This window comes from Siphateles boraxobius, unplaced genomic scaffold (genome assembly GCF_051911475.1).
Source record: "Siphateles boraxobius isolate OS27281-9 unplaced genomic scaffold, OSU_SipBor_1 48, whole genome shotgun sequence".
Taxonomy (NCBI): Eukaryota; Metazoa; Chordata; class Actinopteri; order Cypriniformes; family Leuciscidae; genus Siphateles; species Siphateles boraxobius.
The window spans coordinates 5,327,399-5,348,333 of record NW_027509119.1 but is presented as its reverse complement, the minus strand read 5'-3'; the positions used below and the strand labels follow the sequence as shown (position 1 = coordinate 5,348,333).

The 20,935-nt window shown below is 38.7% G+C and overlaps 2 protein-coding genes across 2 annotated transcripts; one reads left to right on the top strand and one right to left on the bottom strand.

The window, feature by feature from the left end:
* The first annotated feature begins 340 nt into the window (after positions 1-340).
* On the top strand, positions 341-5,526 carry sinhcafl (SIN3-HDAC complex associated factor, like). The gene is made up of 6 exons (XM_077201647.1): positions 341-459; positions 1,709-1,847; positions 2,156-2,255; positions 2,339-2,453; positions 3,605-3,755; positions 3,847-5,526. Exons 1-6 carry the CDS (start codon positions 348-350, stop codon positions 4,022-4,024), a joined length of 795 nt encoding a protein of 264 aa, XP_077057762.1. The 5' UTR covers positions 341-347; the 3' UTR covers positions 4,025-5,526.
* A 657-nt stretch (positions 5,527-6,183) lies between these two features.
* adgrg3 (adhesion G protein-coupled receptor G3) lies at positions 6,184-20,804 on the bottom strand. Its single transcript, XM_077201646.1, has 12 exons — positions 20,698-20,804; positions 20,055-20,130; positions 19,879-19,969; positions 19,468-19,644; positions 19,187-19,309; positions 19,021-19,069; positions 14,804-14,895; positions 14,570-14,685; positions 14,192-14,463; positions 12,821-12,908; positions 12,454-12,740; positions 6,184-7,048 (listed from the first exon to the last, which is right to left on the bottom strand). The coding sequence occupies exons 1-12, from the start codon at positions 20,801-20,803 to the stop codon at positions 6,927-6,929; spliced, it is 1,599 nt and encodes a 532-aa protein (XP_077057761.1). The 5' UTR covers position 20,804; the 3' UTR covers positions 6,184-6,926.
* Between the last annotated feature and the right edge of the window lie 131 nt (positions 20,805-20,935).

Below are 20,935 nucleotides of genomic sequence, written 5' to 3'. Positions count from 1 at the left end.
TAGGTCTTTAGGACTTATAATGCAAACTGCGTTTCACTGACTGAAAGACAAGACATAATAAAATCACTTTATCAGGAACATTACATTTTAGCGTGTTATATAATATAATATAAATACAAACAGCCCCGTATTCCAAGCATTCGAGCTACAACATAGCGGGAAACGAGTCCATTCACACACATTCAAGTCACAACAAGAACAATGCGTTACGTGCGGAACGTTTGTGTACTTCCCCGGATGAAACATTCTTAAATGGCAAGCTCGAGCGCAATGATTGGTTGAATGGATGTTTAAACTTGGCGTCTAAGCTCCTTATATGGTCTTCCTCCGACAAACCCCTTTACTCAATGTTTGTACGCAGGCCCCGCCCCCACCATTCATTTGTGTTTCTGTGTGTGGTCGTAGTAAGGCATGCGCAGTACAGACGAGTAAAACGGACGGAATTCAAAGTTTCTGACGGTAAGTCCTTTGTTATTGTAACTAACTATACGAATGCAGCATCTCGTTTTTAACTGTTTGTACTGTCAGTATCGGAGTGCGTAACGTGTTGTGTGTAATGTTAGTGCGTTTGCAGCGCGGTTATTTACATCAACAATGGGGCTTGGCGCGCGTGGATGTGGAGCGTGGCATCGTCGCGTGCTAACGGGCTAGCTGTTATTGTTAATGGGACGCGCGTTTGGCGCTCGCTCACTGTTCGGGCAAGTTTAGAATAGCGATCGTGTTCAACCCGTATTTTAACGGTAATATCATCCGTGTGTTGTTTAGAAACGGCTTCCCAAGCGATTTAAAAGCGCGTTTGAATGTTAATTTACGAAACATGTCCGTGTAGCTTTCTTTTGGTTTCAATATAACGTTATGCAAATATGGCGCGAAGGAACTAATAATAAAAAAACCTAAATCTGAGCATACTGTATGTCAAAATTCATCTGAATAATTATTTTGTAATGTGTGGAGTCTTTGTGAATGAGTAATGTTTGATGTTGATTTTCAAGCGTTTATGTTGATGTATCAAGCCCGCGATGTTAATTATATTATGAATAACGTTATGCCGTTTAATAGGTGTTTTAAGTAACGTTAGTATTAGCCCAATGTTTCTATTCGTGGTGTTTTGTCTAAAACCCCGTAAACAGGCGCCCATTTAATGCTACTTTCGATTTTACAACTCCGCCTATTTCACCCGCTTCGCCCCTTGTCAAAATCCCCAACGGAATTCTTTATTATTATTTGGAGCGACTAAATAAGTCCAGTAAAGGACAAAATAAGAATTGATTTAGGTTATCCACTAGGACATGATTTGATTATTAGAAGATTCCTGTTTAAGATGGGTTCCCAATTAACGTAGTTAAAAATCCCATTATCGTTCTTTCTAGGATTTTCCATATAAACAAATCCCAGTGCACACATGTTGTTTGTTTTTCTCGCGCGAGTCAATGATCGTGTATTAAGTGTGGCTGCAGCAGCAAGGCTTTTGTCAAACATCAGAAGTAGGTCATTGCTGCAGCCGAGACGGGCTCAAAGCAAACACGGTTTTTTTTTTTAATCCCAGACGCGCGCTTGTGATTCTGCATTTTTCTTCGCAACTTCCAGAGCACAACGCGAGGAAATAGTCAAGTTCAAGAGATATATTTGTGCGCCCGCCCCCTTCAATCCCCCGCGCAAAACCACCAGGAGACCTTTTGTTTTAATGACGTTCTCCATTCATTTCTAGAGCCCGTGAAGATGTTCGGCTTCCATAAATCCAAGATTTACCGCAGTAACGAGGGTTGTTGTATTTGCAAAACCAAGTCCTCAAGTTCTCGGTTCACTGACAGCAGCAGATATGAGGAAAACTTCAGACTCTGCTTCGGGTAAGTGTTTATCCATGACTCTGATTGTATCTCCACTCCCACACACACACACACAAAAAAAATCCTAAAGGATTTCCAATCACAATTTTTGATCCTAATTAGTTCAACGAGAATCCTATTGGAGTTAAATAATATCATACTAGATGAGCTTTAATTTTTCCAGCTTATGTGATCCCATTGGGGATTTGTTCTAAAAAAAGGAAATCCATTAGGATTTGTTTTGGATCATATGTAATACAATTCTAGTCATATACTTGATGTTTGCTTTAATACATTTTCTGTCATTCATATTGCGATATTTTTCATAGTCTGGCAGAGGATCGGGTCGGAGACATCTGCAACGCTTGTGTGCTGCTGGTAAAGCGCTGGAAGAAATTACCGCATGGATCAAAGAAGAACTGGAATCATGTAAGGGACCGTTTTCTAGTTTTCACTGGAATCATCCATTTTCATTCCAGACATTTTGAGAATAATCTTGTTTCCCTCCCAAGGTGGTTGATGCCAGAGCAGGACCTGGATTCAAGCTCACCAAACCCAAGAAAGTCAAAAACAGTGATGGAAAGAAGAAAAGTAAACTGAAGAAGCTTCATAAGTTTAAAAGACAAAGTGAGTTGCTTTTCTTTCATTATTTTTTTTATCTAATCTTATGATGGTTCATATAACGATCATTTTTATAATTTGGCGAATTGGTGGCTAATTTGTATGATTTAATTGCGATTTGCTTGTGACAGTAGTTATGTTTAGGGATCCTTCTTCATTGAAAAAAGCACCCTAAAAAGAAAATTGAGTCATCATTTACCCACCCTGATGGTGTTCTAATGCCCTTTTTTCTTTTATGGGCCACAAAAGGAGAGAGAAAAAACAACCCATAACTCTCGCGCTCGCCCGTATAATGGCATTGATCAGCAACCAGCATTGAGCTTTAAAAAAATCCAGTAATGATCCTACGTGACGACATGTTGGATATTCCACGTTTTTTGGGGGTGAACCTTGATTTCTCATAAATTGGGTGCTTTTTCTGGGCGAGTCGCTATGAACACTGATAGGAACTCATGAACGCGCAATCGAGCACCGAAGACCAACGGCCAAGTTCAAGATTTTCATTAAATGCATTAAATTTTGGGTTGTTTTTCACCAAACCCTTTCAAATACCCCCAGAACACTTGCAATATATGAAACGTCACATGGGATATAGGGCTGTCACTAACGATTGGTTTGGTAATCGAGTAATCAGTTGACTATTTTGACAATTAATCGAGTAGTCAGGTACTTTTTTGTTTGTTGAATATACGAAATGTCACATGGGATCATTCTGTGATATAGGGCTGTCACTAACGATTATTTTTGTTATTGAGTAATCATTTGGCAATAAATCGAGTAGCCAGATTTGCGTTAAATTAAAAATAGACCTAAACGAAGACCTAAGCCTTTAAAATGACTTAAAATGCATATATAATAATAATATTCAGTTCAAAATATTATTAAAAGTATCAAAAGCAAGTAATAATATAGTGTTATAGAACAATACTATTCAAATAAATGATATAAACAATCGTCTTCTGTACATTATGTATAATAATAATACATTTCTGCAGAGAACGGCCTGGTGTTGTTACACTTACACAAACTAAATTCCTTTTCTCCCACAATTCACATCGCACAAACTAATACAAAATCGCCACCTAAAATGGTTGTTTTCCGGTGAGCTTGTGTTTTTCCGGATGGCATGTTTAATGTTTGCCGTCATGTCTTGACAGATTCAGATGCCCACAGCACCACATCCAGTATGTCTCCGTCTCAGTCGCCCAGCCACAGTAACCAATCAGACGACGGCTCCGACATCGAGACCAAACAGAGACGCCCAACCCCGTCTGGGTTCTCCTTTCTCGACCTGTCCTACTGGAAGAGGTATTCTTCTCCTTCTGTTTACCAATGCATGTTGTTGACAATTGACATCCCAGTGGTTGAGCAGATGAATGACACCATCGATACGTTTCAGGCAAAAGGTGTGCTGCGGGATCGTCTACAAGGGGCGTTTCGGTGAGGTGATCATCGATCCTCGTCTCTTCAAGCCCTGCTGTAACAAGAAGCGCCCCGCTCTGGCATCCTCCTCGGACTCTCAGATCTCCCAAACACTTCCTTCCCCTCTCCCAGAGGTCCTGAAGGAGGCCTGGTGATCCACCTATCGCTCCCTCGTTGAGGCCCTCATAGCTTTGTCTCCAGTGGTAGACTCTGATATCTTCCCTTTGTTAGATAACTGTGTATGAGTTGAGTTTTCCCATTTGCTTTTGTATCATTTTTTTATGCCTATTTTGTAAACTAAGTTTTGTACCTTTTTTTTATATATATAACTGGAAAAGGAGAAAATTTGGGCATTAGGACATATTTATAGGTCTGAGTTAGGAAATGTAATGTAATCCATTTTTTTTTTATTACTGTAAATTTTTTTTTGGGAGTTACCAGTGTTTTGTAAATATAATCTTATTTTCCATTCCAGTGCACCAAAAGACTTCTATTTGGCATTTAGTTTCACGGGTTAAAGATGAATAATGTAAAGTGCTATATATAACAGTATATAGGCATTAATGAGATGGGTGTACTTTTAACTTAAGCAAATACAATATTTTACCTTGCAGTCTTCTGCTCAGACTCGAGCTGTGAACTGTGCTCTGTTAAATCACACACACACATGCAATTACTAACAAGGTTTCTTTGAGCACAATATTCACAATGTGAATTTTGGACACACGCTTGTAAAATCTCATTTATTTCTGGTTTGGCATAAAGATGTTTCTCAATATTTAAAATACGGTTACGGGTTTGTAAATCTTTAAAACCAAGATGCTAAAACGCATTATCTCAGAGTATTTAAACGGTTATCATTTACACAATGGCATATGAAAGCATGCATAATGTATTTGTAGGCATGATCAGTTTTATGACTGTTGGTGGTGTTTGTATTTTTTATTTTTTTTTGTATGTTATTGTTGTATGAGAGTGTTATAATTCAGAAAGTAAGAGATATTACTGATTGATGAATTTCCAACCAGGCTTTACACTGTGTTTTTAACCACGTTTTCCATGTCTCAATATTGTACACTAAAGGTAATCGAAGATGAACTTGTACAGTCTTTCAGCCTTGATATATTGACTGCAGCCTTTGTTTTTGTTTTGTTTTTATTGTTACAGTTTGGCTAAATCAAAATGTTGTCGATGTGACAGAAAAGCCTTTTTTGGGCAGGGGGAAATTGCTTTGGCTCTAAACTTGAGCAGGATTGTGGAGTTTATGAATTTGGTTAGGTTATTATTTGAATGAATGTTTGTTTTTATTCACCAGCAATACTTTGAGTCAACTTTAGTCTTGACTTGACGATCTTGTTCTTAAAATACATGAGAGCAAACACAAGATGTCGATAAATTTCAGGGAAAAATGTTTTTGACTATTAATGTGGCACATTCTCGGTCAATGTGCCTTACCAGAGATTTAGCTGATCATTTCATTACGTTCATTTGTCATTTTTTAACTTATGCTATTTATTCAAAGCTGTCTGTACAATTAATGCTGTAAAGAAGTTTTTGTGCACTTTCTTTTTTATACTTTTTGTAATATTACCATTGATAAAAATTTTGTATCTCAATTTTCCTCACATTGGTATTTTCATAAAACTTTTAAAGTAAATCTTGTCTTTGTCAGTGTTTTTTTTTTTTTTTATGGGTAGTCTTGTTTTTTAAATATGGGAAAACTGGAGAGAGTTATGTAGATTATGAAATATTTGTGTTATGCTGCGGACACTTAAACTCGGACATTCGACCTGTCAACTCGGGGTCCATCGATGACGTCAGTTCCAAGATGTCGGCAAGTCCTGCTTTAAGAGCGTAAACGTAAAAACGAACATTAACATTAGACATCAAGTTTATGTAATAATTCCTTAGTTTTTGCTTTTCGTCATCTGCTTTCAAAGCGATTTTATGTTTGTTTTCTGTTTTTGCCATTTTGACACAAAAACACGCTCTCGTTGTGTCGTGGCGACATCACGTGGTCAACATGTGAATGAACGGTCTGAAGTGGGACGTTTAATTTGTGTTATTCCCAATCTCGTTTCCTAGTAAGAAAATAGTACATGAACGCCCTCTAAAGTCAAAATATGATTGCGTTGAGCTCGTAATCACTTCTTCAGAAGTGGGAAGTAGGAAATGTCGAATAGCGCGTGAAGGCAGCTCATATTGACCACAACTCGCCATTCTGAGGGGAAAAGGCATACTGTTGAGTTTAAATCTCGCCATTATGATTTTTCTTCCCAGAATCGTGATATATAAACTCGGAATTACGAGATTATTTATCATTTTATTTGTTCTTTTTTATTCCATAGACTGCTACTGAACAGTAGGCAACATTAGTCTGCCACAAATGTGTGCTTTCTGTTTCTGAACACTAGGTGTTGTCGAAATTACACTGATCATCAGGTATAACAGCTATCCTGTTAAAGTTATTTGATTGTTCTTTCACTCAAGAGCAAGCACCCCCAAATAAGATGAAACCCTTGCAAAAATATAAAGCAATATATTTCCCTGTAAAGACCCATTTACTGCATGATACAATTCACAAAATATAGGGTATTTTTCATTGTACTAAAAATACAATTATACAATACAGATAGTTTTACAGTGATAACAGGAAAATAATGCATTTTAGCTGTTGTTCAGACGTTCAGTGTTGATTCAGTTTCGTTGTAACCTTATAATGTTAGAACAATTTTAGATTTATTTACATTTTAAACAATGACTATAGTTATATACACATATATCTATAGGCTATATACTGTATAGTACGCCAGACGTGACAATGGCAATGAAAATAACTATTCTGGAATTTAATTAAAAAAGGATATATCAAGATTTAGAAATAAATACCCCGCTATTAAAACTTTATACAGATTTCTTATAGTGCCCCCTTGCAGTCCCCCGAGGCTCTGCAGACCCCATGTTAAAAATCACAAAGATCTAAATAAGTAAAATCTTAATACATAAGAAATACATGAAGTTTTGATGGATCCACCTTTAAAACTCCAAGGCCGTTGGTTATCTTATAGTCACATCTTCATTGCTCTGGAAGCTGACCTGAATGGTGCCTTTAGATGAGATTTGTTTCTCTTTCCGTGTTTGACACGTGAGAGTCAAAAACCACATGAAAATATAGATACCTAGAGGATGAAAAGAACAGTGATGCATGTGATTTTACACTTTTTGTAGCCTATTAATGCCAAAGACATCTTTCATCAAGAGTCCCTGCTTCACGGTGTTCATTTAGGGCCAAAAAACACTAATTTAATAAATAAGCATCTGGCACTTCATGCAAAAAGAGTACAAAATATACCTTTAAAAAGTCTACATTTTTCTTTTTCAACAAATGGTCAGTGCATGATGCTTAATCTTCAGAAAATGTTGTTTGTCCACCTCATAAGGTCAAAACAATAATATATAAGCTGTTTTAACAACTTTCTAAATCCTGTATCAACTTCGACCAGTTGACAATGATAGACATGAAACTTCTCTTTTAATTCTTTCAAATAAATATAAAATGGCATAAATTATTCTTGAACTGACCAAAGTATTTGAAGGGAGAAGGTTTCATTAAAAACACAGATTTTAACATTAGACACAACATTTTTATGTTAAATCCACTATTGTTTTATGCAGTATTTAATGCAATTACACCAGAAATACTGTAATTAAATTACAGAAAACGCCTTACTTTACTTTTCAACGGAAAACTAATTAAATGACAGTAATTATTAATCAGTGATGAATTACACCCAACACTGCTTAACACACGCTTTTAAAAACACGTTCCACATTCGTATCATGTAATAACTGTTTTTAATACAGTCCATGTTCCAAAGATTAAATCTTTTTAAAAATCTTTTCTGTAATTATTTTGCTATATTCATTAAGTCCGCTTTTACATTTTGACTGCATTACATGGTTATTATTACGGTTGCTGACAGAAATATGACATATTTGTAATAAATTATTTTAAATATGATTTCTGTGTTCTATTTAACATTTCACAAGTGACCATTTAGGCTACTAGTTTTTTAGGCAAACCGATAAAGACAGCAAACACACTGTAGGCCTATATTAACAAACCAAACGTCTATGGTTACGTATGTAACCCTCGTTCCCTGAGTAGGGAACGGAGACGTTACGTCGGATGACGACGAATGGGGTTTCGCTTAGAAAGCCTATCAACTTCGAGTATTACAAAACAAGCCCGTGGGTATAAAAGGAGGAAGCCGTAGGTGACTTAGAGAATACACATATGACCGGAAGGAAGCATATGGAGAACACTGGGGTGTCCAGCCGCAGGTGGAATATTTCAACCCCAGGCGTGGCAAGGTGTTTGCCAAGGGAAAGACACATGCTCAGAGAGGCTTACAGAGGAAATACACATGTGGGGGTCGCTCAGGGGAGGGACCATGCACACGGGAGGCACCTAGCTGACTCGCAGGCAATAGACACTGCCGCCGACATCAGGAGTGCTGGAGGAGCTCAGGGCTTTCGGGTAAGCTCACCTGAGGAGAATATCGCACGTATTCAAGCCGTGGAGTGGAATGGCGAGCAAGCGAAGACACCTGAGCGGGTCCGGTACTAGCTGGTTGAAGCGAGTACATGAGAGGACACTGGCTCCACTCGGAGATTGTAGAATCTGGCGAATGTGTTAGGTGTTTCCCAGCCTGCAGCTCTGCAGATGTCTGTTAGCGAGGCGCCATGCGCCATGCCCAAGAGGATGCCACACTCCGGGTGGAGTGGGCAGTCACACCAAGGGGGCACGGTCGACCTTGCTGCTGGTAAGCCAAAGCAATGGCGTCCACTATCCAGTGAGACAACCTTTGCTTGGAGAGAGCCTTTCCCCTCAGCTTCCCACCATAACAGACAAAGAGCTGGTCTGAGGACCAGAAACACTGCGTTCTGTCTACATAGGCGCGGAGAGCGCGTACCGGACAGAGCAGTGCCAAGGCTGGGTCTGCCTCCTCCGGGGGCAGCGCTTGCAGGTTCACCACCTGGTCCCGAAAGGGAATGGTAGGAACCTTGGGTACGTATCCAGGCCGGGGTAAGCCGATTTAAGCTCGACTGATTGCAGGGGCTCAAAGGGAGCACTCTTCAGGGCAGTTAGAACCACTGAGAGGTCCCAAGAGGGAACGAGAGGAGGGCGAGGAGGATTTAGTCTCCTCGCTCCTCTCAGGAACCTGATGACCAGGTCGTGCTTCCCCACCGACTTACCTTCGATGAGGTCATGGTGTGCGGCAATGGCGGCAACATAGACCTTCAGGGTGGAGGGAGACAGCCTTCGCTCCAACCCCTGTTGAAGGAAGGAAAGCACAACGCTGATCGAGCATCCCCGGGGGGCTTCTCGGTGAGAAGAGCACTAGCTGACGAAGAGGTTCCACTTCAACGCATAGGCGTGTCTCGTGGACGACGCTCTAGCGGAAGTGATGGTAGCCACCACCACTGGTGGTAGGGTACTCAAACCTGCCTCGTCCCGTCCAGGAGCCACACGTGGAGGTTCCAAAAATCGGGACGAGGGTGCCATAGGGTGCCCCGTCCCTGAGAAAGAAGGTTCTTCCTCAGAGGGATCGGCCAGGGAGGTGCTGTCGCGAGGAGTACTAGTTCGGGGAACCAGGTCCGGTTGGGCCAGTAAGGGGCAACCAGAATGACTTGCTCCTCGTCCTCCGTGACCTTGCGCAAGGTCTGCGCAAGAAGGCTCACTGGGGGAAACGCATACTTGCGGCCCTGTGGCCAGCTGTGCGCCAGAGCATCCGTGCCGAGCGTGCCCTCGGTCAGAGAATAAAACTGGGCGCAATGGGTTGAGTCGTGAGAGGCAAACAGATCTGTCTGTGCGTCCCCGCACTGGTCCCAAATCAGCTGAACCGACTGGGGATGGAGTCGCCATTCTCCAGGGAGTGGCTGAAGCCGTGAGAGCTCGTCGGCTGCACAGTTCAGCGCTCCGGGGAATGAAAATGGCTCGAAGCGACCTCAGATGCTTCTGACTCCATAGGAGGAGGTGGCGAGCGAGTTGTGACATACGGCGGGAGCGTAGACCACCTTGACGTTGGATGTACGCTACAGTGGCGGTATTGTCTGAACGGACTAGTACGTGTTCTGTTGACCCCTGAGCAACGCCCGGAAGCGGTGCAGGGCAAGGCGTACTGCCAACAACTCGAGGCAATTGACATGCCATAGCCGCTGGGGTCCTGTCCAGGAGCCCGCAGCAGCATGTCCATTGCACATGGCACCCCAGCCCGTGGTGGAGGCATCTGTTGAGACAACAACATGCCGGGAAGCTCGTTCCAGGGGGACACCCGCCCTGAGAAGACTGAGGTTCGACCAGGGGGTGAAGAACTGACGGCAGGTCGGAGTAACTGGTACTCGGAGTGTGCCGTGTTGCAATGCCCACTTCGGAACTCTGTCGCGAAGCCAAAGCTGAAGGGGTCTCATATGACGCAATCCGAGTGGCGTGACCGCGGCTGCAGATGGCATATGCCCCAGGAGCCTCTGAAAGAGTTTCAGTGGAACCGCACTCTTGCCCTCGAATTGTCTCAGGCAAGTCAGCAGTGACTCTGACAGTGACAACGAAAGGGAACATGGGTTTTATACTATTATTTTTATAATGATGACTTTTTAATCATATAGGTTAAGTAAATTATAATAAATATGTATAATGCATATTTTTTTGCAAAATGCTCCTCTCTAGAGTTTCTGATTAACTACATAAAGAGATAAAGAGATATAAAGCAGTTTTACTGACGTCTTTCCGTGGTTGAAACCGTGATTTGATGATAATATAAGAATCTTGTCAGTCAGAGTGTTATCTGTGTCCTCTATTGTCTGCAGTGGTTTTCACTGCGTGTGAAAATGGATGTGTTGCAAGAGAGCGTCTCAGGCTGAATGCATGTCAAACAGACTATAATGCGCACCAGACGCGACGTGTTCTCAAGATAAAGGCGAAAATAAAGGCTTTTTTCAATAAGGTGAAATTAAATTGAAATTAAATTTGAGGATGGCCAGTGATGTCAAGTGCCACGGTGAACGTGTTTTCAACATGTTCCTGTATAAACATCTTTGTTGATCCTGGAACAACATTCCAATCAACCAATCAGATTTGAGGGACGAGTTTACAGTGTATGTCAAGTTTAGGGTAGGGTTAGGTTTAGGGGTATATAGCGATAGTGTTAGGACTAAATTTTGTTGATCAGAAATATATTGATCCTTGCTTGGTAAAATCTTGGTGAAACCAGTGCCACCCCTGACTCCCCCCGTCGCTCCGTCCCGGCACACGTCACTAACACACCTGCCATTTTCACTTTGAGTATTACTTCTGATTTATTAAAGGAACATCTTGGGAATTTCATAATGATATAAGATTTTGGTATATGGTTATTTCGTGGATACAGTTTTTGATTTTGATCCCTTTTTTCTGGTGAAAGAAATACATAAATGAAAAAAAAGCCAAAATATTCAATTTAATGAATGTATATTTACTGAGTAATCCACTATTTTGTAGAGGAGGGTCAAAATGACAATGTTCACCTGAGATTTGGAGTCAAATTACAGGATGGTAAAAAATACTTAATGATAAGCAGCATCATTATTTTATTTTTACACAGAGATTGGTAGATCTGTTAGTTAAATCTGTTGACTTATGCAATATTTGTTTCATTAAAGATATCTTAATATCCTTTTAGATTCTGGTTCTTAACAAACTTTTCTTTCAGTATCTTAATTTAAAAGTCCCTCGATGGTTCAATCCCAGAGATATGGGGATCTTAATGCGGCTTCATGAGTAAATTGCTCTATTATACACATTTTCAGTGGCCAAAAACCAAATGTGAGTCACTTACAATACAGCTGATACTTGTTTTCCTTTAAAGAGGAATATCTGAACAATAAGTAATGTTGAAACTAGAAATGTAGAATTGCGTAGAATAAACCTGTCTTTCACAGTTGGAATATAATGCAACAAAGATTGCAAAAGTAAACAGATTTTATTGATCTACCAATGTCTGTGTAAAAATAAAATAATGATGCTGCCATATTTCTAAAGTCATTTTTACCGCCCTGTAATTCGAATCCAAATCTCTGGTGAAAATGGTCATTTTGACCCTCCTCTACAAAATAGTGGATTACTCAGTAGATATATGTTCATTACATTTAATATTTTGGCTTTTATCACTATTTATGTTTCTCGTTCTTCAGAAAAAATATAAATAAAACCATAAATTTGAGTCTGGGAAGTTTCTGAAATTGGGTTTTGACATGGAATGACCTTAATTATTATTTTTTTGGCTTCACTTCACAATTGCAAAAAGTGTCTCACCCTAATGCTAGCTAAAAAAATAAAATAAATATATATAACGTTATATATTTTTTGTTTTTTTGTTTGTTTTTTGTTGCTATAATATGTTATATCTTATATTATTCTACACTATCTAACAATATTTGTGCTGGGGTTTTTTTTGTACCCTGTTTATCTGCCATTTAGGCCTATGTATGATTGTGCTTCATTAACACATGCTTTTGTTTCAGTGAGCATTGAAAGAGTTCTTACCCTGAAAACTGTTGAGAATGGTGAAAACATAGAGTGAAGTGAGACTCAATGGGCCGTGTGTGAAGAAGGCCAGACACCACGGCACTCCCAGAACACAGCACAGTCCCAGTAGAGACACCCAGTCTTTCCATGCCCTCCTCTGATGGTCTTTAACCTGAATAGCCTGGGATCTCAACTGACGCATCTTACCCAGCACCACCGCCAGCATGGCCATGTTGAAGAGCAACACCAGTCCCAGATAACCGTTCACTGTAATGTAGCTCAATATCGGTTTGGTCACCCAGCATCTACATCATAATAAAACACACACGCTCAAGAGATGACGCAGAAAGAGAAGTGCAGTGTCATTTGAATAGATTGACCTTACAGAGTAGAGTTTTCTTTATCCATGTGAAAGGAATATTTGCCATACGCTTTAGTCACACCGCATATCATCACTGTAAACGTGGGAACACCTGTAAAAGAAGATTAATACAGTAAATAGATCTAATACACACAATGCTCATTCACACTGAGACATCCAGTCTTTTTGCGGTTTAATGTTCAAAGACACTAGTTAGGGGCCAAGCACCAAAGGTGCATAAGCATCCTATTGTTATAATTTTAGTTCTTATTATCCTTCCGCTTCTTCTTCTTCTTCTTTTTTTTGTCTGCTCTGGAAGTCTATGGCCGTTCATAGAACTGCTTGCGGGAAAGTTATGAAATTTGGCACACAGATAGAGGACAGTCTGAACATTAACCACAGCAATTTTGGAGTCTCTAGCTCTATCCCTCTAGCGCCACCAACTGTCAAAAGATTCACTTATGATTATGCCGTAAGAAACAAAAATCTTTTTTTCCTGTGATTCCTCAAGATGATTCGATTGCATGCCCTGAAGCTGCTGAAAAAGTTTCTTGGCAGCGCCACCTTGTGGTCAAAAGCTATAATAAAAATTTCCATAAATGCTAATAACTTTGGATTTAATTAGCTTATTGTAATGCAACTGGTCTTAATAGATTCCTTGGGTGGTGTCGAGAACATAGATATCAATATGCCATATTCAGCCGAACTTCCTGTCCACCATTTTGATTTTCTTTAAAAACATTCTTTCTTCTAACTTATCCTAGGCCGTTCGTCCGATTTTCACCAAACTTGAGTCAGGTCGTCTTCAGACGATGCCGGCAAAACGTTATAGATTTCGCATCGATAGCCAAAACTGTTTTTGTATAACGCATTAACAAAATTGACCGCATGATACCAAAACGACTCCGAGGCTGTATCTCTGCAATGCTTTTTACGTTGACATCAAACTTTGTATATGTCATTGTCACCTCACTCTAACCACACCACACCAATTTGGTCACAGCACCACCTATTAATCGAAAGTGATAAACCATTAAACCAAATTACTAGGGACTATATTTATGATTTTTCAGCCATTTTGCCTAAAATTATCTTAATATGTCTTAAATTGCTCATTGTTACAGTCTCCTAGCCATGATGGAATGACTTATGGCATGGGTTGGCCACAGAATTGCTGCTTGGAGCTATATTTCATATTGCATTTTGATTACAGCCCTACTTTTGTTTGATTCATCCAAATTTCGCCTAATTCTGTGACATTCCATGTTATACATTAAATTCCGTTTTTATGACTGGATTCCGTGATTCCGTCCAATGCGTCGTGGGAATCGTAGGGCCCATGAGTAATGTGGGAATGGTGTATATTGACATTTCAGTGTGTGTATTTGAACTCACCCCATCCTACAAGACTTAGTTTAAGCAGGTATCTCTTGATGTAGATGTTGAAGACCCGCACCAGCAGCAGGTACAGGTTGAAGCCCTCGATGGCTGTCCAAGTGAAAGTGGCTAAAAGACACCAGTGTAGGAGAAGTCCTAGAGCCTGACACACTGACTCAGTGTCTCCTTGACCCGAAAACCACACGCTACACAAGAACGAGATGTGCAGCAAAAACAAGGAACCCGAGAGCTGAACATGAATGAAGGCCGAATGTTCACAATGCTTCTTCCTGTTGAGAGGATGGTGAGAGACATTATTTATTTATGTCTGTAGATTTCCACAGAACATCTCATTCTGAAAGTGTCTAAAAATATCTGAATTAATAACAAGCTTACCGTTGGCACAGAAACATGACAATCATAAGGGCTGTAAATGCTATTGAAAGGGCAGAGCCAACGTATGAAATGTAGTTGAGATGGATTATATGAGACCCTTCAGGAATTTGAGGACTCTTTCAGAAACATTGAGGACAAAAGAGTGCATTCAAATCAGTCGTACGCAGCCAAGTTTAATGTGAAAGTCAATGTTTTTAAAACTAAAAAAGGCCATCTTATGACAAATGCACTTACAATGAGCACTGCAAAAAAGCTCAGATGATTACAACTGCACACAAAGTCTCCGTTGTCAATGCTAGTCTCACAGCCGTCTGTTCTCCAGTTACCTGACAAACAGACACACACACACACACACACACACACACACAGACACACACACATATCATTTACACTAAGTCAATGCAAAAACATCTATTCGAATGGGAACTGTCTGTAAATAAGGACATTAGTTTCATAATGACTGAATGTTACAAAATCAAGGTCATTCTCAGGAAACAGTGACGTTGCAGATGCTAAAGATATTGCCTTCACACTATCCGACTTCAGGTCAACACAAGTGAAACCCCCCTTATAATCAACCAAACTTTAGATGATGAGAAGTTTTATTTTGCCAGTTGGTTACAGATAAAAATAAATAAAATAAAAACTCCATATGAAGACATGCAGTCTGTGATGGACAGATTGTTAATACAACTGGTCCATGTGTTAATTATGTCTGACAGAAAATCCAAAAACGTTCGCCTATCATTCATCGACCTCAAACATGGCTTAGCATTTAAAAGATTTAAGTAGTAGTTTTAGACACTTTATACTTATAATTAGCCACTAAATTTGTACATTATTTTTAACCTGGATTTCTCTCTACCCACCTTATTTTTAGCATGTGCGGCCATTTGTAACTTGAATGTGCGAATGTAACCAGAACATTTTTTTATTTTTATTTTTTCAACCATAGTGAACTTCTCAAAAAAATGTCCATGGGGTTAAATGTATTTAGTTATCATTATATAGTAAATACTTTCACTAGTCATGTATGTAGGTTTTAGGATCTTTTATTTAAGGTACTTAGTTTAAGAGGGACGCTTATTGATGTTGCACGCTATGTCTTTGGGGAGTGCGGGAATTACATCTGACAGTGTTGCCAAGTCTGCGGTTTTCCTGCTGAATTGGGCTACTTTTACACTGTTGCTGTGGGTTGTTTTTTTAGTCCACGAATTGAAATGACCCCAGATCGTGACTGTTACCCAGCCAGAACATGATTTTTACCGGGGGACCTGGGACCTAGTCTGGTTTTGAGTAGTAATTGGGCTGGTTTTGAGTAGTAATTGGGTTGGTTTTGAGTAGTAATTAAGCTGTTTTTGAGTAGTAATTAGTCTGGTTTTGAGTAGTAATTGGGCTGGTTTTGAGTAGTAATTAAGCTGTTTTTGAGTATTAATTAGTCTGGTTTTGAGTAGTAATTGGGCTGGTTCTGAGTATTAATTAGTCTGGTTTTGAGTAGTAATTGGGCTGGTTCTGAGTAGTAATTAGTCTGGTTTTGAGTATTAATTGGGCTGGTTTTGAGTAGTAATTAGTCTGGTTTTGAGTATTAATTGGGCTAGTTTGGAGTAGTAATTGGGCTAGTTTTGAGTAGTAATTGGTCTGGTTTTGAGTAGTAATTAGTCTGGTTTTGAGTATTAATTGGGCTGGTTTTGAGTAGTAATAAGGCTGGTTTTGAGTATTAATTGGGCTGGGTATGAGTAGTAATTAGGCTGGTTTTGTCTAGTAATTGGGTTGGTTTTGAGTAGTAATTAAGCTGTTTTTGAGTATTAATTAGTCTGGTTTTGAGTAGTAATTGGGCTGGTTCTGAGTAATAATTGGGCTGGTTTTGAGTAGTAATTGGTCTGGTTTTGAGTAGTAATTGGGCTGGTTTTGAGTAGTAATTGGGCTGGTTTTTTAGTAGTAATTGGGCTGGTTTTGTGTAGTAATTAGTCTGGTTTTGAGTATTAATTGGGCTGGTTTTGAGTAGTAATTAGTCTGGTTTTGAGTAGTAATTGGGCTGGTTTTGTGTAGTAATTAGTCTGGTTTTGAGTATTAATTGGGCTGGTTTTGAGTAGTAATTAGTCTGGTTTTGAGTAGTAATTAGTCTGGTTTTGAGTAGTAATTGGGCTGGTTTTGAGTAGTAATTGGGCTGGTTTTGTGTAGTAATTAGTCTGGTTTTGAGTATTAATTGGGCTGGTTTTGAGTAGTAATTAGTCTGGTTTTGAGTATTAATTGGGCTAGTTTGGAGTAATAATTGGGTTGGTTTTGAGTAGTAATTGGTCTGGTTTTGAGTAGTAATTAGTCTGGTTTTGAGTATTAATTGGGCTGGTTTTGAGTAGTAATAATGCTGGTTTTGAGTACTAAGTCTAGTTCTGAGTAATAATTGGGCTGGGTATGAGTAGTAATTAGGCTGGTTTTGACTAGTAATTGGGTTGGTTTTGAGTAGTAATTAAGCTGTTTTTGAGTATTAATTAGTCTGGTTTTGAGTAGTAATTGGGCTGGTTCTGAGTAATAATTGGGCTGGTTTTGAGTAGTAATTGGTCTGGTTTTGAGTAGTAATTGGGCTGGGTATGAGTAGTAATTAGGCTGGTTTTGAGTAGTAATTGGGCTGGTTTTGAGTAGTAATTAGGCTGGTTTTGAGTAGTAATTGGGCTGGTTTTGAGTAGTAATTAGGCTGGGTATGAGTAGTAATTAGGCTGGTTTTGAGTAGTAATTGGGTTGGTTTTGAGTAGTAATTGGTCTGGTTTTGAGTAGTAATTGGGCTGGGTATGAGTAGTAATTAGGCTGGTTTTGAGTAGTAATTGGGCTGGTTCTGAGTAATTATTGGGTTGGTTTTGAGTAGTAATTGGTCTGGTTTTGAGTAGTAATTGGGCTGGGTATGAGTAGTAATTGGGCTGGTTCTGAGTAATAATTGGGCTGGTTTTGAGTAGTAATTGGGCTGGTTTTGAGTAGTAATTGGGCTGGGTATGAGTAGTAATTAGGCTGGTTTTGAGTAGTAATTGGGCTGGTTTTGAGTAGTAACTAGGCTGGTTTTGAGTAGTAATTGGGCTGGGTATGAGTAGTAATTAGGCTGGTTTTGAGTAGTAATTGGGCTGGTTCTGAGTAATAATTGGGTTGGTTTTGAGTAGTAATTGGTCTGGTTTTGAGTAGTAATTGGTCTGGTTTTGAGTAGTAATTGGGCTGGTTCTGAGTAATAATTGGGCTGGTTTTGAGTAGTAATTGGGCTGGTTTTGAGTAGTAATTGGGCTGGGTATGAGTAGTAATTAGGCTGGTTTTGAGTAGTAATTGGGCTGGTTTTGAGTAGTAATTAGGCTGGTTTTGAGTAGTAATTGGGCTGGTTTTGAGTAGTAATTAGGCTGGTTTTGAGTAGTAATTAGGCTGGTTTTGAGTAGTAATTGGGCTGGTTTTGGCTAGTAATTGGGTTGGTTTTGAGTAGTAATTGGGCTGGTTTTATTATACTGACCTGGTAACCCTTGCTCAGAATGCAAATTCACGCTGGTGAAGCAGGGCGCACGTTCTCGTCTTAGGGCCGGTTCACACAAAACGTGTTTTTGCCGTTAAAAACACGAGACGCGGGTAAATGCGCGGCATTACTCATCCCAGTCAATACTGCGTATGACGTGGGAAGAAGTTAGCGCAATGGATATTCCTTTTTTTTATTCTTTATTTCCATATATTCTTGTTTTTTATATTTTAAAGGTTCATTATTATAGTTTAGTGTAATAATGAGCCTCCAGGATACAGTATATTTAAGTGATTAAATTAATATCATAAAGTTGTGACTAGTCAACTAATGGCTTAAATGAACGACTTCCAGTTGACTATGAAAATCATTCGTCATAGGCAGCCCTAAATTAATTACATTGAAAAGCATGCCTGGGTAACCTCACATAACACACATAACACACATAACCGTACAGTGGTTAAACTTTGCCCTTGCTTCCCTTTCTTGATCTTCATTCTTGTTGCATAAATCCCTAAAGCATTTTGAATTGGCACCAAATTTAGAATTATTATAATGTGATTTAATAAAAGGAATCAGAATTCAAAGAATTTAAATGAATTCCAAATTTACAAAAAAAAAATATATATGCGCTATATATGCGAATATATATATGAAATAATGCGCTTTCAGGTTATAGGCTTAAAGTTAGTAACCATGATTTACTATTGGTACTAGATTGTGATTACATTTTGTGTACTGGTGTAATAGTTTAACATTTAACCACTGAAAAACCCATATATTTCTGACGACCAATGTGTAAATTTTCTTCAAATGAATATTTCAAATAAAACACACACACGCAAATTCCACTGCTTTTGAGATTGACCTAGATTATAGAGGATAGTAAATTTGTTTCATTTTATGTAGAAAGGTATCATGCTTAATAATTCATTTTTTGCTCTGAAGATGGTGTGAAAATCATACTGACCGCTGCCATTTGCATCGAGATGCCAGTAGACACAGAGTCCACTTTCACTCTGCAATAATGAAGTTGCATTTTTATAGAAGTGAAAACAGGCAGTTGTTTAGTAAAAACCACAAAGCCAAGCTGTATTTTTACAGTTGCAATATGTTTTGATGTGAAATCATCTCACCTGATTTCTATTCTTGAATGTGAGCTGAACAGGCTGAGAAAGGTTTTGAACTTCATTCTCACCAAGCCAAACTCCCAACACGTTTCCCCCATGCAATACTGGCTCATTTGAGTCATTTCCCTTCTGTGTCAATACCAAATGATCCAAAGCAGAAACCAATGTTATGAAATGCAGATGATCCACAAAGAAGATAAATTGACGTTTAATTTGACAATTAAACAAGTCTTTAGAGGACAGACATAAAGTACTTCTGTGTACTCGATGTCTGAACTGCTGCTTACCCTGAAGATGTTCTCAGTGAGAAGAGACACAATCAAATTCACATCTGTATCATTGTTTCCCCCCTGTTTATTTCTGCTCATTTGTAATGCTTCGGAGGAGATGTTGATTGTACATCCATTTTCTGTATCCAGTGTTGACTGACAAAACAATGGTTGAGGCACAATCCACTGCGTGACCTATGTAATGTAAAAAACAAGACCATATGAAACTTGAAGATCAACTTCTGTTTGTTTTTACGTGCTTATTAATCAGACCATTGTCTAATTAGCCATAATATGCATTTATAGTTTTAGAACAGCTAATAAATATACATTTATATGATGTTACTATTCAAGCATGTACTTTGTCTGTGGATCGTGTAATGCATGTTACGTATATCATGTTTAAGAAGTACTGATATTTAGTCTTACCTCTGAGGGGGGAATTTTTCTAAAGATATGGTCTGGCCTATATAGTCGATTTTTTGGTGTGAGGCATTGTCTCATATTCTGTTCTATACACCTGTTAAAAAAATATTAAGAATATTATATAAAATATTATTAAAAAGTTTTCACTTGTTAAAAGATGTGTGGATAAAATAACTTACCGTGGAACTGGAACATCTTCACGTTTTTCACATTTGCCTGGAACCTCATGACAAAACCAATGCTGATCTGTAGAAACTGATGTTATAGGTGGTAAATATTATTTGTATTAAATTAAAACCTAAACCTTTAAATTCAAACACATATTCACAAAGATTGATAACAATTCTTACATGCTAGCAGTGCTGATGAGTAACTGATTACATGTAATCTGGATTACGTTATCAGATTCTTGTAATTAGATTATATTACGTATTAAAATACTCGTAATCAGACTACAGTTGCTTATTTTACTGATTACATGTTATTTTCACAATGGCAGTAAATTATTAACAATTCATTGACTCTCCCTACTACTTTTTTTATCTTTCAAATTTTCTAATATATTTACTTGAGTACCCCATGAATGATCAAAAGTAATCAAAAAGTTGTCAGATTAAATTACTTTAAATGTGTAATGAAATAGATACGTTACTAACTAAATTTATGTCATGTACTTTGGAATCAGTAACTGACTACAACTTGTAAGTAATCTACCCAGCACTCCAAGAAAGTGTATCACAATAGTGATTGTAAACATGATATTATCAACATTTGTTGAGTTAAACTTGATTATACTCCTAAATTGCTGAAATTGATACTCACAAGTTCCAGTCGATATCGTGGAGGAAAATATCCAAAGAACTAAACAACATAAGCCTCTCATTTCTCTTGTTGAATGCTGTATTCCTCTAGTGTGTGTGTGTGGCATCTGTCAGACACACTGAAAAACTGTCATGTGATTCCTGTGGCTTCCTGTGCAACAAAGCTGTTAACTTCATTTCATTGCAAAGTAAGGAACCATGACACATTTACTTGAATCTGACCAACAAAAACCTTTACG

Coding starts and splice junctions, on each gene's coding strand:
- sinhcafl (XM_077201647.1), top strand. CDS start 348: ATGTTTGTACGCAGGCCCCGCCCCCACCATTCATTTGTGTTTCTGTGT. Junction 2,256..2,338: donor CAAAGAAGAACTGGAATCAT/GTAAGGGACCGT, acceptor TTCCCTCCCAAG/GTGGTTGATGCCAGAGCAGG. Junction 2,454..3,604: donor TCATAAGTTTAAAAGACAAA/GTGAGTTGCTTT, acceptor ATGTCTTGACAG/ATTCAGATGCCCACAGCACC.
- adgrg3 (XM_077201646.1), bottom strand. CDS start 20,803: ATGCCACACACACACACTAGAGGAATACAGCATTCAACAAGAGAAATG. Junction 19,310..19,467: donor TCACTGAGAACATCTTCAGG/GTAAGCAGCAGT, acceptor GTATTGACACAG/AAGGGAAATGACTCAAATGA. Junction 19,070..19,186: donor CATTCAAGAATAGAAATCAG/GTGAGATGATTT, acceptor TCATTATTGCAG/AGTGAAAGTGGACTCTGTGT.